General features: G+C 41.0%; 1 protein-coding gene across 1 annotated transcript in view; it reads right to left on the reverse strand.

Annotated features, from left to right (window-relative positions):
* Positions 1-17,608, reverse strand: part of acp7 (acid phosphatase 7, tartrate resistant (putative)) — a 39,314-nt gene that overhangs the window by 7,467 nt on the left and 14,239 nt on the right. Inside the window, exons 7-10 of the mRNA XM_080413980.1 lie at positions 10,011-10,073; positions 6,474-6,588; positions 5,307-5,420; positions 1,326-1,392 (exon numbers count right to left, since the gene is read on the reverse strand). Coding sequence (XP_080270106.1) covers positions 1,326-1,392; positions 5,307-5,420; positions 6,474-6,588; positions 10,011-10,073 — 359 coding nt within the window. The remainder of the gene's footprint in view (positions 1-1,325; positions 1,393-5,306; positions 5,421-6,473; positions 6,589-10,010; positions 10,074-17,608) is intronic.

Genomic DNA, 17,608 nt, shown 5'->3' on the forward strand with positions numbered 1-17,608 from the left:
TCCGAAAATAGCCGATCTACAAACTCACAGGTTTGTGAGTTTGTAGATCTGCAATTTTTGTGGACTAAATCAACTGTAGATTTAGTTGACTAAAATCTTATATTTAGTCGACTAAAACTAAAACATTCCAGATGGCTAGAATATAACTAAAACTAATGGGATTTTATTCAAAAGACAATGACTAAAACTTAATAAATATTTGCTGTCAAAATCATCAATGGCAGAAACCTCCTATCTCCATATTCTAACTTTTTGTGTTTTTTCGTAAATCAACGTCCTACTTGATCACACTACAGACATCACACACACAAAACCATCAAAAGTAGCAGATCCGCAAGCTCGAAATGTTGGCGCGAAGAGACAATTCTGCTATTTCCACTATATTTGAAATCAGCCTCATTCATAATGTAAGTTTGGGTCGCAAGAGTCCCCTTCCTAGAAATGTAGTTACACTACTACAAGTATTTCTATTTGAAATGTAGCGTAGTGAAAGTCACAAGCTTGCAAAAAAAATAATTAAAAAGGACCACTTCACCCATTTTCAATCTATCTTCATGTAATTTGTTCTCACTTATGTTCATTATAAGATTTCTCTCTATTTGGTCTATTTGTGTCTCAGAGGAGGGCAGTTCAGAAACCTGCCTACCAGTGATATCATTGGTAGGCAGGTTTGGTAATGGCAACCAAGATTACAAGCTTTTTTTTATTTGCTTGCATTATATTAGATTCGATTTCTTTGGCTATTCAGATCTAGCTTGTAGATCTGCTATTTTTTTTTTAAATCTTGAAAATGGGTGCAAATCTTATATATATAAGTTTTAAAGCAAACATTTTTAACTCTGATCTGTGCTTCTGGGGGGGGGGGGTCCCTGGAACAACATATTATGAGATGGGGGTCCACAGCCAAATACATTTGGCTGTGGTCATCATTTTGGGGGTCCTTGACATAAAAAACTGTTTATAGAATATATATTCAAAGATTTTGAATAGACAAAGAAATCTAAAAATGTCACAGATGCGTTCCCGGTCTTAATGGGTTAATAAACAGATACAATAAAATGCCAAATGACCAAACCTGCCGATGTTATTGCTATAGGCAGGTTTCTGAACTGTCCCCAGGGCTGTGGACAGTTCAGAAACCTTTGAGACACAGACCAAATGAGACAGAAATGGTGTCGTCTTACAATGAACATCAGTGAGGACCAATTACATGAAGGTATAGGTTGAAAACGGAGTGAAGCGGTCCTTTTTACGTACAGTACTCAAGTAAATGTACTTAGTTAACTGTCCACCAGCGTCAAGCATGCAGGGACCATCATTATTACCGTGTGTGTAGAATAGATCCTCCAGACCTGGAGCTGCCGGTTTGGTGTCGTTCCGACCCAGTCGAACCTGTGACACAGAACAGAGAGAGAGAGAGAGCGAGACAGTGTTGAGCTGGCGTTAACCCATTTAGACCAGGGAAAGAATCCGTGTCATCAGAGCTTGTAGATCTGTTATTTTTTGAAAAAAATGTGATAATAATAATTATGTGCAAATCTTTGAATATATGTATATATTTTTAAAGCAAACATTTGTTACTCTAAATCTTTGCTTCTGGGGGATTCTACAAATGTCTTCTAAATCCAAACAGTTTTCTGAAACACTTTATGTTGCCATGATGTCAGTGGTTGTCAAACTTTTTCATGTCAAGGTGCCCCAGAATATGTTGTTCCAGGGACCCCCAGAAGCAAAGATTTTAGTAAAGATTTGCACAAATGTTCACAAATAGCAGATGTACCGCGCTATGAGCTTGTATCTCTGCTATTTTTGAATAGCCAAAGTATAAAATAATTGGTTCAGATAAAAAAATGACACAGACGCGTTCCCCGGTCTTAACGGGTTAATATAGGAAACCCTCTCTTTGGTGAAGCTCCATGCTGCCCATATGTTATGCCAGCCTCACCCAGGCCGCGGTGCCAAGCTAAGCGCTTAGAGCAATAGGGTCCCGACTGGAAACTATTTGCTTCCAAATTGCAGTGATTACAGCAGCATGGCCCCGGGTCGACGTGACTTACTTAAGGGTTGTTGCAGCGCAGGACTGACTGGGCTGCGGGCCTGACGAGACCGTCTACCAAAAGTGCAATTAATGTGTCCCGCACCGCGTCCCAAAAACAAATCCCCACTAATGCCTTTATGTAACACAGTTAATACTTTGCCCAGGACAAAAAAAGAAAAAAACGGTTTTCTTCACTTTGTTCAAACAAAAAGGAACTTTGTCTTCGCCTTTGGGGAGTTACTTATGATTTACAATTAGGCCAGACGACGTGCCAATATAAAGCTAAACGTAGTGCATTCGGGCACAGTTTGGTGAAGGCGAATTGTAACATTAACTTAAGTACGACAGTAGGATAAAGACGAGAGTTATTCGATATCATTAAATATCTCTATCTCACGAGTTTGTTTCACACGGAATTTATGTTGAATTTGTACTATTTTTTTTTATCCCACGATTTTGCAACCCTTTTTCACCCAATGCCAATTGTCTAAGTGATCCTACACTCCCCCCGCCAACCTAGGGAGCCCAGAGCCGAGCTCATGCCTCCTTCAATGCATGAGAGCCAACTGAGCTTCTTATCACCTGACAGGGGGGAGTTTAACCCGGTAGGACGTAGCGCGTGGAAGGAACACGTTATTCCAACCAGTTCACTTCCCCTCCATCAGGCGCCCCGGCTGTCATGGGGGAGGCGGTATAGCGACCAGGATTACTACATGTTTTTGTGAGGGTATTAACTACCCTAAGGACACACGGGGAGAACATGCCAACTCCACACAGAAAAGCCCTTTCGCCAACCCCACCTAGGGTATGGGCACTGATAACGAATGATGAATTTGTACTACTTACTGTAGGTGTAAATCTGATCTACAAGCTCACAACGCGCCGCAATGTGACATGTTGTGAGATGGCTATTTTTGGTGCGTATAAATCAGCCGTATAAATCAGGCTTTACACTCTTCAGTTGTGTGAGTGGCGTCAGTTTCACTTGGACTTTGAGCCTCTCTCTGCCTCCTGGGTTGTTTCCATAGCTGTCAGATGCTGGTAACATACAGTAGTGTCACCGGTTCATGCTGTATTATTATGCCGTGTCTGGTGGACTTGAACATGCCACACACGTGGTTGCTATGCTAGAGCATATTTAAATTGATTATTATACACTGCACATAAAACAGCACGGCGCTTTGCAATAATAATAACACACCTCCTACAGTAGATGTTGTAACTAGTACACAGTGCTGGCCTGGAACCGACCCCATCTGCGGTCTATTATTGCTGTTAATTATCTCTGGTGAGAGCGATCTGAAAGTGAAGAAGCGTGGCAAAAATTATAGGGCAAATTTGGGGCTTAACTCTTTGACTGCCTGAAATAAAACATTGTTTGCTAAGCCGCTTCCAGCAATTTTCTAGTGTTTTCACTAGCCTTCAAAATCATAGAATATTTATCTCCAGTATCCCCCGATCACTTTAAAAGACTGTATCCGAGTCTCGTAGAATCGGGGGGGGAAAAGCGTGCCGTCACGATCATCCATTCCATAGTTATTGGCAGTTGAATGTAGGTTGTTTTCGCCAAAAAGCAACAGAAAGCGGAGAAAAGGCAATTTTTCCAAATCCATGTGAAGTGAATGTGACTAGCGCCATCTAGCGCAAAACCACTGAAAACAAAAAAATGTCATTCTCGTCATTGGCAGAATATGATGAATATGAGAAATCTCGTCATTGGCAAGCAGTCAAAGACTTAATGTTTCAAAGTGCAAGAGGTCCTTGGAGGGGTTCCAGGGGGTCCCCAGCTAAATTGGCTACCGTGGCTATTCAAAAATAGCACCCTATATACTTAGTTGAGCCCCCCAGGGCCCTATAATACCCCCCCCCCCTCCTGTTTGTGAGTTTGTTAATCAGCTATTTTAACCAATTATTTTGTCCCAGAATAGGCATGCTATCTAGGGTTCAAGTAGTTACAAAAAAAGACTAACTTAAGACTAATTTACTGGTGTCAACAGCTAAATAAAAACAAGCCATTCAGAATATTGTGATGTCCTGGGGTTTGCATTGGACAGGGGAGGGAGTTCCCAGCATGCTTTGGGCGTACATGCCGTGCACACACACACACACACTTTTTGTATCATTATTTTTATTGTGGGGTTTATTTAGCTGTTATTTGTTTATTGTGAAGAATGTTATTGGGTTATGTTCAGTTTATCGTGTATTTTATGTGTTGTGTTTCGGGAAGCCGACTGATGACTGATGGAGCACTTCTGTGCCCAGTAGTAACTTTGGAGACACAGTTGGCTTATTGCATTCCATATTGTCCTGACTTCTGCTTTGGATCGGGCTACCAGGATAGGTCAAACTGGTTATTGATTGAAAACATTTTTCCAGCAATTTCGTTTTTGCCAGTGTATCACCATCCTTAGATCAGTAGTTCTCAAACGTTTTCCAAAGACCCCCAAATTGATATGTATTTGGGGACCGTGGAGCCCCTGTCTGACAAGGTTTTGTGCCAAGGACCCCCAGAAGAGAAGAGTTATGTTAAAAGAAATATAAATGTTATTAAAAAATTTCCAAACACTTTCAAGGTTTTTCAAACATGTAAAAAAAATAGCAGATGTACAAGCTCGCAGCGCGGCACTGTGAGCTTGTATATCTGCTATTTTTTAATAGCCAACATACAAAATATGGATAAAGGGGTTAAAATGATTGTGATGCTGTATTAACTCATTTTAATGGGGACCCCCTGGAACCCCCTCAACTTTGAGAACCACTGCGCTTTATATCATTAATTCTGTCTGAGGAAGCACTATGACAAATGTGTATGTTTAGCTATTGTGTGTTGTGTGAAAGAAGAAATACAGTATATAAAACATACGTGAAAGAAAATGTGTGGAGGCACTATTGTACGTTGGCCTACTGGCAGTGCGCACAAGAAATGCGGTGCTGATCGTTTTGCAAGATTGCTCAGCGGTTTGCAAGATTGCGTTGCATCGCGACACATTGTGAGCTTGTACCGGTAGATAAGCTATTTTCAAACGGCAGAAATGTACAGTATATGGGGCTGAAGTGGTCAATGTATGCGTTTTGTAATAATCCAAATCCTCAAAGTAACTAGTAACTAATGTTTTCAAATAATTGTAGTGGAGTAAAAGTATGATATTTGCCTCTGAGATGTAGTGGAGTAGAAGTAAAAGTACTGAAAGTGTACTTAGTTACTTTACACTACTGACTGTGACACACAGAGGGGTTTGAGAAGCACTGTGACAGACAGAGGACATACGTAGGAGTCAAACTTGGTGCAGTCGTCCTGGTCGTCATCAGAGCAGTACATGGGTCTGTGTCCCATGGTGATGATCCATGGACGCTCTGCACGCTGCTCTGGCCTGTTGGCTTCCTGGGGGAGAAGAGAAGCGGAAGGACAGACAGCAGTCAACAACAACGTTATCAGCTTCTCAGTAAAATGCTCTATTGACACTTTAGGAATTTAGGAGGGGGAAAAAGAAAGACAGGGGTAAGAAGAGGTAAGATGGAGGGAGCGCACTGAGAGAAAGAATGCGATGAGCGTCTTGTTGCTTTGAGGAACAATAATACACTGGTTAATTACAATACAGGAAAATAGAAAGTATAAAGTGTGTGTATGAGTTTTAACAGAGCACTGAAGTCTGACGTAAATTACTCATCCTACCTGGGTCACGTTTTTTTCCCCCTCCATTCTGAATTCCCATAGACGTGTTTAATATCACGTCAAATAAGAACTGTGTTCCAAAAATGAACAAATGATCCATATGGATATGAAGCATCAACTGACGGCGAGAAAACGCTAATGTTACCGTCGCCGAAATTAATTACATTTTCGACAGAAACAGACTGTATCAAATATGAGTGACTGACTATCGTAAACGATACAGAGCCGCCTCCCCGACAATATCGCCGGGACAGTTTGTTTACTTATTGCAGTGGTTCTCAACCAGTGGTCCGGGGACCACCAATGGTCCTTGGGGGGGGTACCAGGGGGTCCCCAGCTAAATAAAATAGCGTCACGATAATTTTAACCACTTAGCTTTGGCTATTCAAAAATAGCAGATATACAAGCTCATAGCGTGGCACCGAGGGCCGCGCTATGAGCTTGTAGATCTGCTATTTTTGAAAAATCTTGAAAATGTGTGCATATCTTTGAATATTTATATTTTCATTTTTTTACTAAAATCTTTGCTTGTGGGTGTCCCTGGCACAAAACATTTTCAAATGGGGTTCCGGGCCAAATGTATATCAATTTAGGAGTCCTTGGCATGAAAAAGGTTGATTTATTGGACCACAGTTCTTTTACGAGACGATTCTAAGACGACTCAATGTTGTTTTCCATAGAGAAAATACTTCTGTGACCCCAGGTGGACCAGCGAGTGACGTCAGGACTTCGGTACTCTATTGGCTGTGGTGGGCATCGAACCTCCAGGTCTTTCTTCAGCCATTCGTACTGCCTGAAGAGGAGCTCCTGGCCGTACTCCAGGTAGAAGTAGACCTCGGTGGAGAGGGAGACGATGTGGGCAGGCCCGAGGTTCCAGCTGTGTGCAGGACACACATCATTAAAAAATAACACACAGACAGCAATGACCCGCGCGGAGCCTAACATACCCATAAGAACAGGCTGCATTTTCCCTTTCCTTGACACTGTGAAAAATACCCTCGTAAAAACCACTGCCTGTACGGCATCCAAACAACTTTACCAGCGTGCTTAATTAGATTTTGATTCGAGGCCAGATCAAGTGATTCACCGTGCTTTGTGTGTAACTCACAGTTGTGCCTGTAAATCATTGGTCGGTCAAGGTTTTCTGCATAATGTTGTGAGTTGCAGTGTTAATTTTGATTTAGTTTAGCCATATAGTCTTTTGAATAAAATTGTATTTAGTTTTAGTCGACTAAATATGAGATTTTAGTCGACTAATGTGTAGTTGATTTTGTCGACAAAAATGTATTTTTGGCGGGCCATGATGGCGTCGTAATGACTGATATTACACTTGGTTTCATACTGAAAATAGCCGATCTACAAGCTCACAACGCGTCGCACACTGCTATTTTCAGAGCGCAGAGCGGTGATTCAGAGGGCCCAGAGTTGGACAGGGTTTCCTGGATCACGCCAGAGATATCCGGCTAAAATACTCACATTATCTTTAATCCAGTTAATTAAAAAGACATTTCCGGGCTAGAAGTAGGAGCTTATCAAATAACTTATAATGTGATAATGGGGGAGTGTGAGCTCTCGAATGAAAGTTCCCGGATCCTTTGGCTGTTTGGTTGGTTGTTAACCACTTAAAGGCTATATACTTCGCTGTACGCCAAATAGGGAAAATAGCCAATCTGTTATTTTTGCCGAATGTTTGCCTATTTTTGACGACACTTTGACGAATGCTTGTCTATGGTGACATGCCTCGAATAGCAATGCCAAGTTTCACGTGGTTAAACTGCTAGATGATTGAGTAATGTAATGTTTTCGATTTATGCTATTTCAAGGGGGCAATTCTTGCTTATTATACATTTAAGATAAAATGCTAAACAATGTAGCAATTGCTGCGTTTTATGCTATAATAGAAAACACTCATACTCGTACTTGCTTGTTCATGGACATCAAACAGTGGTAGGCTGTACTCAAATGTTTTACTTAAGTAAAAGTATCAATACTGCAATGTAGAAGTACTCTGTTACAAGTAAAAGTCCAGAATAAAAATGTTGCTTGAGTAAACTAAAATGTTTGAAAATGGCAGATCTATAGCCTAGGTATAAAATAGGGCTAAAGTGGTTAGTGTATGTTTTGTAATTTAATAATGTATACCTGCAAAGTAACTAGTAACTAAAGTTTTCAAATAATTGCAGTGGAGTAAAAGTACAATATTTGTCTCTGAGATGTAGTGGAGTAAAAAATTAAAGTATAGACAATTGGAAATACTCCAGTAAAGTAAAAGTACCTCAAAATCATCTTAAGTACAGTACTTGAGTAAATGTGCTTAGTCACTTTACACCACTGCATGGGAGAGGAGAGGAGAGGAGAGGAGAGGAGAGGAGAGGAGAGGAGAGGAGAGGAGAGGAGGCCCTCAGCCAACAACAGGCCTGTCTGGGACTGGGCCCGTGGATTGAAGAGTGGGCAGCTGGCCTGTGGTCTAACCATGATATTATCTTACTCCCTGAGAGAGAACGGGAGGCCTGTAGTGAAGCTATGAGTCAACCTGGTTGGATGTATAGCTCCTTTGTACACCGTCTGCATCCCTGAGATAGAGGGACTAATGGAGAGGGGGGGGGGGGGCTACACTTATTCCTTGCTGCCAGTTCTCCTGGGCAGCCTCTTTCTTCCAGTTCAATAACCCATTAAGACCGGGAACGTGTCTGTGTCAAAATAGCAGATCTACAAGCTCATAGCGCGGCACCGAGTGCCGCGCTATGAGCTTGTAGATCTGCATTTTTTCAAAAATCGTGAACATTTGTGCAAATCTTTGAATATAATGTATTTTTTAAAGCGAACATTTATAACTCAAATCTTTACTTCTGGGGGATTCGACAAATGTCTTCTAAATCCGAACTGTTTTAAAACCTTTTTTCATGTCAAGGACCCCCAAAATGATATGTATTTGGCCGCGGACCCCATCTGAAAATATTGTGTTTCAGGGACCCCCCAGAAGCAAAGATTTGAGTTAAAGATGTTCGCTTGAAAAAATATATATATTCAAAGATTTGCCCAAAATTTTTTAAATAGCAGATCTACAAGCTCAGAGCGAGTCACTCGGTGCCGCGCTATGAGCTTGTAGATCTGCTATTTTTAATAGCCAAAGTATAAAATATGGATAAAGTGGTTACACAAGATGCGTTCCTGGTTTGAATGGGTTAATTGCTACTTAAATGCAGTGGGAGGTATGGTAAACTTTCACATGATACTGAAGAGGGGGGGGTGTGCGGATGGGTGAAATAACCGAGCTTTTACCTACAGTAGCTCGGTTTGAAGCTCACACAGTGACCGATGCCAGATCCCAGGTCCCGATTTTGGAGAGTCCTAGAAGACCACAGACTATACCGATGTTTTGACCCATATTTTGTCCAAAAATGCGAAACCAATCAATTTGAAAAACTAAGATTTGATTAAAGTTTTTCAAAAATAGAAACCTTATATTAAAATTGGCTTAAGGGAGGGCCGGCCGGCCGGCCACGCCGTCACACTCATGTCACGTGGCCCGAACCTCTAGCATTCAAAAATAGCCAATCTACAAGTTCACAATGGGTGGCAAGCGTAGATCTGCTATTTTTGAAACTTTTTGAATATTTTCCCCTATAATAACTTGCCCTGGCCTAAAAAAAAGGATGGCAGGTTTAAAATGGTTACAACATCGGTACACATCGGCTTTGGTTCATTGGCTCTACTTTTGATGCAGGGTATTCTTCCAATAACCACCTGATATCAGCTCAAATATCATTATCCTTGGAGAGGAGTAGTGTTTTTCTCTCCTTTCCTACCTGCAGTGGTGGAAAAAGTACTCAAATGTTTTACTTAAGTAAAAGTATCAATACTGCATTGTAGAACTACTCTGGTTACAAGTACAGGTCCGGAATTCAAAATGTACTTGAGTAAAAGTACAAAAGTATTGGTATCAAAATATAATCAAAGTACCAAAAGTAAAAGTACTAAAATCTGAAAATAGCAGATCTACAAGCTCACAATGCGTCGCAACGCAACGCATTGTGAGCCGATATACACGCATTGTGTAGATCGGCTATTTTCAAATGGTCGAAATGGTTAATGTATGTTTTGTAATATTAAATATTAAAACTACACTAAAGTTTTTAAGTAATTGTAGTGGAGTAAAATATTTGCCTGAGATTTTGCCTGAGACGTAGTGGAGTAGAAGTAAAAGTAGTGAAAATTGGAAAATACCTCAAAATTGTACTTAAAGTACAGTACTTGAGTAAATGTACTTAGTTACTTTACACCACTTGTACCACCTACCTGTACCATAGGCTCTCAGTCTGGCCTGGCATGCTGAACCGGCTTCTGTAGTTGGAGAAGTTGCTGTGGGGCAAACAAGATAAGCGAGAGACAGAGAGAGAGAGAGAGCTAATTAGATGCAGTGGCCATACAATCTGCGTGCCTTTGGATATCGAAACAACACCAATTAGCGCCACAAACCTCGGCTCTCACTATCATTTTGTGGTGCCTACGCCAGAGTTCATAAACAAGGCAGACTGTTCACACTATTCAAAAATACAGTCGACAGTCCTTCAACAAACCGGCTATTCTTAAAATTGCTGTCTAATTTGGGTGCCATTCTTTTGGTAAAGCTATCCCTCTTGGGTTTACGTTCAAGCTGCTGTGGAGTGAGTCCCCTGCTCTGGTGTTAAATACATCACTGGATAGTGAAGGCTATGGTGGCATCTGCTTCAAAACGGCATTAGATACAGGTGGGATTAGACCTGTAGAGAAGCCATACACTGGTGCCATGCAATTTGGCAGGCTATATTATGCGGTTGCTGTCCCCAGGTAGAACAGGAAGATTGTGGTGATCATTCCAATCTACTAGGGGTGCAAGAGATAATAAATTTAATTGATTATAAAGAATTAGCAATAATCGATTTAACACTTCTATATTAAAATATTCTTGACATTTTCACGTTGATTTGTTGATATATATACATATTTAAAAAAGACTAATTATCAAAGAAAACACGCTTCTCAACTATTCTATTAATCGGAAAAAGAAAATGATCCATAGTTGCAACCTTACAATCTAGCACTGCCCCCACCATCACTTCCTAATGAGTCAAACCAAACACATTGTACCAAGCTCATCAGATCAGGGCGGCAGTGGCTCAGGGGTAGAGAGTGGCCGCAAGGTTCCCAGTTCGATCCCGGGCTGCAGGCGCTCCCCCAGAGTTAGTGTCGAAGTGTCCTTGAGCAAGACACTGAACCCCTAATTGCTCCCGATGAGCAGGTTGGTGCCTTGCATGGTTTCCTCCGCCATCGGTGTATGAATGTGTGTGTGTGAATGGGTGAATGGCACAATCAATGTAAAGCGCTTTGGATAAAAGTGCTATATAAAAGCACCATTTACCATTTTACCATCAGGGATACACAGGCTCTATCTGGCCGTCGTAGGGGCAGAGCCGTATAGCTGCTGTGTAGAATTGCCCCTGAGCAAGGCACTATAAACCCCCATATGGTTGACAGGAGTCTCTCAGGGCTCTATACTAGTCCTTTCTGTTTTCTGTCGCAGCGTGGGGCGCGTTGTGAGCTTGTCGATCTGCTATGTTCTGCCAAAAGCTTTCCCCACACTACTGGGTGCTGGTATTTAAATGGTTAATCCCTGGGCGCGCCGTACTAGTGGCACTTCACCCACTGCTCCTAATAGTTAGCAGTGGTGTAAAGTGACTAAGTACATTTACTCAAGTACTGTACTTAAGTAACATTTTTTAGGTACTTTTACTTTACCGGAGTATTTCCAATCCAATATTTTTTTCAAATGAGGCAAATGTTGTACTTTTACTCCACTACAATTATTTGAAAACTTTAGTTACTAGTTACTTTGCGGGAACAAATTATTACATTATAAAACATACATTTACCACTTTAGCCCTATTTTATACCCGGACTATTTTAGTACTTTTACTTTTGGTACTTTGGTACTTTAAGTACATTTTGACACCAATACTTTTGTACTTTTACTCAAGTACATTTTTAATTCCGGACTTTTACTTCTAACAGAGTACCTCTACATTGCAGAATTGATACTTTTACTTAAGTAAAACATTTGAGTACTTTTTCCACCACTGCTAAATGCAGACGACAAATATCACGCATGTGCAAATGTACAGGAACAAATACCCCGAAAAACAATCAACAAACAAGTCAAGGAGATAATTCCTAACACAAATACCCCCCAGGCTATAGCTGCAGCTAAAAGTAAAGGGCATGACTATCCCCATCCACCCCCAACCAGTGGTGGAAAGTAACTAAGTACATTTACTTAAGTACAATTTTTTGGTATTTGTACTTTACTTGAGTATTTCCAATTTCCAATACTTTTACTTCTACTCCACTACATCTCAGAGGGAAAGATTGTACTTTTACTCCACTACAATTATTTGAAAATGTTAGTTACTAGTTACTTTCCAGATATAAATTATCATATCATGAAACATACATTAACCACTTTAGCCCTATTTTATACCTATTTTATACCTAGGCCGATCTACAAGCTCGCGTCGCGATGCGACGCGTTGTGAGCTTGTAGATCTGCTATTTTCAAATATTTTAGGACTTTTACTTTTGGTACTTTAAGTATATTTTGATGCCAATACTTTTGTACTTTTACTCAAGTAATTTTTTTATTCTGGACTTGTAACAGAGTATTTCTATTTTGCAGTATTGGTACTTTTACTTAAAGTAAAACATTTGAGTCATTTTTCCACCACTGCCCCCCAACCATGCGCCGATATCCAAATATTGCAATTGGCCAAACTCGTTGACATCCAGCTCAAAAAAGGGAAGTCTTTCTAGGAAAGCTCTCCCCACGGTGCCCGTCTATACTTAGTTATTTATTGTGTTTAATGTTCCCATTAAAGTAGGAGCCAGCTTTCTGTCTGGCCCATTAAAGTGATATTTCACTTTCAAACACGTTTGGGGTCATTCTAACGTCTACTCAGGCTTTTGTGAACACCCCCCCAGACAGTTTTTAAGTTGCTTGATTCAGTATTTAGATATTTGATATTGATTTTCACCCATTAAGACCTGGAACGCATCTGTGTCACTTTTTGATTTGAGCTAAAAAAAAACATTATTTTACACTTTGGCTATTCAAAAATAGCAGATCTACAAGCTCGTAGCGCGGCACGGAGTGCCGCGCTACGAGCTTGCAGATCTGCTATTTTTGAAAAATCGTGAAAATGTGTGCAAATCTTTGAATATATATTGTTTTAAAGCGAACATTTTTAACTCAAATCTTTGCTTCTGGGGGGTCCCTGGAACAACATATTTTGAGATGGGGGTCCGCGGCCAAATACATATAATTTTGGGGGTCCTTGAACATGAAAAAGTTTGAGAACCACTGATACAGAAACATAAGTTTTTTTTTTCAGAATACTGTTGGGATTTAGAAGACATTTTGTAGAATCGGCTTCAGGTCTTAATGGGTTAATAGACACGCCCCCTTCCTATACAAACCCATTGTACTGTGAAAGCGTCAAACTCCATTTTAACCATGTTATATTAATAACTGTGACAGGCCTATCAGAGACAGGGTTATCACTAGGCCCCCGCACCGGTAGTGGTAGTGGGAGGGGGGGGGGGGGGGGCGTAGAGGGTGGTGTATAGTAACTAAGTACATTTACTCAAGTACTGCACTTAAGTACACTTTTGAGTTTTTTTTTTACTTTACTGGAGTATTTCCCATTTTTAAGTATACTTTAAGTATATTTTGATGCCAATACTTTTGTACTTTTTACTCAAGTAACATTTTGAACACAAGCCTTGTACTTACTTCTACATTGAAGTATCGATACTTTTACTTAAGTAAAACATTGGAGTACCTTTTCCACCCCCTTGAGGGGGGGAGGAGGGGGGGGGGGTACAGGCTCTAAAGGTCAGGGTTAATGTAGTATTAGGGGTAACCCGAGAACCAAGGGGTCAGAGGTGAAAGGATCATATAGAGAGACCTTTTGGTAATGCTGAATAAGTGTAGCGCTAATGAGAGTGCTGATCTCTGTGCAGCGCGAGGTCAGTCATAAACGGCCAAGAAGACCACAGTGTTAATTACCTCAGCAGAGACTTGAGCTGACCTCATGCAAAGTTAAAGGGAACGGCGTTGAGCTCAGCATCTTTTATTATAACCTCTGATATCTTTACTATGCAATGTAGGCGTGTTTTCTATCTGTCAATATTGGCGGCTCTTCTTCTAACTCATTGGTTCTCAAAGTGGGGTCCGGGGACCCCCAGGGGTCCTTGAGGGAGTTCCAGGGGGTCCCCAGCTAAATGATAGATAGTTAGGAACCAAATTGACCCTTATGGGTCTGTAACTCAGAGAGTGTACAAATGGAACCAAATGGACCCTAACGGGTCCATTTGGTTCCATTTGTACACTCTCAGAGTTAAATTAACATTGATTTTACAATATAAATTGGGGTCCCAGAGATAGAAATGCCATTAAATGGGGGTCCGTAGCCTAATGCATGTCAAACTGGGGGTCCTTGAAATTAAAATGATTGAGAATCACTGCTAGAGCCGTAAAAAAATATTATCTTATGGGGGGGGTCCCTGGAATATCTTTTCAAATGGGGGTCCGCAGGCTAATAAGTGTCAATTTGGGGTTCCTTGACATGAAAAAGTTTGAGAACCACTGTTCTAACTTACTTTCGACTTCAAAAACATGGCAGTTCTCAACAGGATAAATAATCACAGACACATTTCCTAGCATGCACATATGGGTCTCTTGTTGTGGTTTTCTCATTATTTAGTGATTCACAAAAATGCATCACTTGGGAGTGCAATCATTGGTAATATACCACAAAAAAAAATATAATACAAAAATCTGCCTTTGTGTGATGTCCAGAATGGAAACAAGCTAGGTTCCTCTCAGACGTCAACCGCAGAGTCACTGAGCCCAGGAACGACTGTAACGTGTTCCTGGGTCCACACCCCCACCTTGTGGTTAGACATGAGACCAGTGTTGCCAGATTCTGTGAGAGAAACAAGCAACCAGGTCTAGGAAAACCAGCCCAAAAGAAGCGACTACTATGGGCCACATGAGCACTTTAACATATACATCAGCTATTTGAAAATAGCAGATCCACAAGTCGCGATGCGACGCGTTGTGAGCTTGTAGATCGGCTATATTCAAATACAATCTTGCGGGGAAATTGTAATAAGCAGATCTGGCAACACCTGCATGAGACCCAAGAGACTCCTGTCACTGGCCACATCAACCCATTAAGACCAGAGAGGACCATTCTACAAATGTCTTCTAAATCCTAACAGTTTTTTTTTTTAAACTTATGTTGCTATAATAATAGTGGTTCTCAAACTTTTTCATGTCAAGGACCCCCAAAATTATATTTATTTGGCCGCGGACCCCCATCTCAAACTATTTTGTTCCAGGGACCCCCAGAAGCAAAGATTTGAGTTAAAATCTTCGCTTGAATTTTTTTCATATATTCAAATATTTGCAAACATTTTCACGATTAAAAACAAAATTGCAGATCTACAAGCTCATAGCGCAGCACGATGAGTTTGTATATCTGCTATTTTTGAATAGCCAAAGTATAAAATATGGCTAAAATCTCAACTCTCACCCTGGCGTAACAGTGTAATCAAAAATGTTTTTGAAAACAGCTTTTCTGCAAGCTCCCAACATACGCACGGCACGACACGTTGAGAGCTTGTAGATCGGCTATTTTCGAAACAGGCAAAGTATTAAATAGGGCTCGATTAGCTAGACAGGCACACATATCACTCACATGCAATATCCATTTATAAGCCCCTGAGTAGGAGAAATAGACGTTTATGTTTTGATTTGGTACAATAATACGCAGGCTTTCTAGGTATTGAAACACTGTGATATAATCAGGCAGGCCCTTGGCACGATCATTAAAGTGTTGGGGGGGAAGAAATCACCAGCCGTCTATAAACACTTTTTTTCTTTTCTTCGCTCAGCGGTGGAAAATCTGATTAGCTGCAAATATGTTACGTTTTTTTTTTTTATCTGTTTCAATAATCTGCATTATGGAAGCATATCATCATGATTTGAGTCAGTCTCTGTAACCCCAAACATGCTTGTTTCCTGGCATATTGGCCTTTCTGTGAAAATGACCTTACATTACAACGCTGGCAGTGGTGTAACTAAGCATATTTACTCAAGTGCTGTACTTGAGTGCAGTTTTGAGGTACTTTTACTGTACTTGAATATTTCAAATTTTCAATACTTTACTTTATACGTTTTACTCCACTATAATTATATTATCAATTGGTATAATTATTTTATGTTAGTTACAAATTACTTTGTAGATTCTGATTATTATTATTACAAAACATACATTAACCAATTAAGCCATATTGTGTACTTAAACAGTTCCGATTGTGAGGTTGTAGATTGGCTATTTTCAAAAGATTTTGTCAAATTCTTTAAATTTTGGAAAAAACTTCTGAAATGGGATATTCTGCATAATGAGTCCTTTTAACTTTTGGTGCTTTAAGTATAATTTTGAGGCCAATACTTTTGTAATTTCACTCTAAGTAAAATTTTACATGTAGTAGACTACCGTAACTGAGTATTTCTACACTGTGGTATTGCTACTTAGACGTTTTAAAGTAAGAAATCGGAGTACTTGTTCTACCGCTGAACGCCGGTGTTACAATGCTCCGTGCTATGGGTACCGTATGTCAAATGCAATGTGGGCCCGACCTGACGGCTAAACCAACCCAACAGGACCGTTCCTCCCTCACCAGATCTGCCCTTTCATGTGACTGATGAGTCTGGAAGTCCACAAGATGGCCACTTAATCCACGCAGTTTGAGAAAATTAAAGGGAACCCACTGTATAGCCTCGCAGGGAAGCATGACAACCGCCAACTCACATCGCCGCAGCCCGATTGTTTCTAAATGTCAACGGTCACTTCCCATCGCCTCCGAGGGCCAGATGAGCTATATGTTTGTTGTCCCCTCGGGAACAAAAGATGGCTTTGATTGGGTGGCCTTAGCGTCCCGAGCCGGTCTCATCTCATCCTGCTGGTATGCTGACTGACTACTCTTGCGGTCGGGCCTGTTTCAGTTCCCTTTTTTACCCGTTAGGGTTTTTGAGGTTGGAAAGAAAGCAAGGGAGAAAGTGAGAGAGATAGAGAGAGCTAGAAAGAGAGACAGAGAGAGAGAGAGAGAGAAGCAAAAGCCAGCTGCAGGGTGATTTTAATTCTTAAGAGTACCCACAGAACAACAACACATAACATACTGTACATAGCGTTTACGTATAGAAGCCGTAGAGGAGAGCAGCTCTGGTTATGTAATGCAGCTAAAGCCAGGGTCTCCATATCAAGTTCTTGATGTCAGGTGACGGTGCCAAGAAAAACAGGCTACTGTTAGCGGAGCCTTAATTGAGGCCAGGCGGAGGCAGGCGGTGGGCAACATTACACAACGCGACGACGAACCGCCTCGGGCTGTACAAATACCACGTGGGTGTTGGGGATCAGTCGGTTTTATATCCTCCGTAATGTGCAGTGCACACAAACACACTTAAACCGACTCTAACTAATGGGGAGAGGGGAGTCTTCGATAACCCCCTGACGCTGATCCACAGGATATTACACGTCTGAGGGCCCTCCCGAGCGCGTTAAGAAAAAAGCTTTGTTTTCACTGGATTTGGAAACACCGACCGAGATTATCAGGGACCAAAGGCAGAGAATTGACTCTGGAACGGGTTCAAATATTATCTCACTAAAACGGGGGTGGGCAACTTTCATGATGGAGAGGGCCACTACTATTTCCACACTCACTCCAGTACATCGCATATACTGTCGGGCCATTCTATGTCACACACAAAAGTAGCAAAAATAGCCAATCTACAAGCT

This window comes from Gymnoscopelus braueri, assembly GCF_963280865.1.
Source record: "Gymnoscopelus braueri genome assembly, chromosome: 19".
NCBI lineage: Eukaryota > Metazoa > Chordata > Actinopteri > Myctophiformes > Myctophidae > Gymnoscopelus > Gymnoscopelus braueri.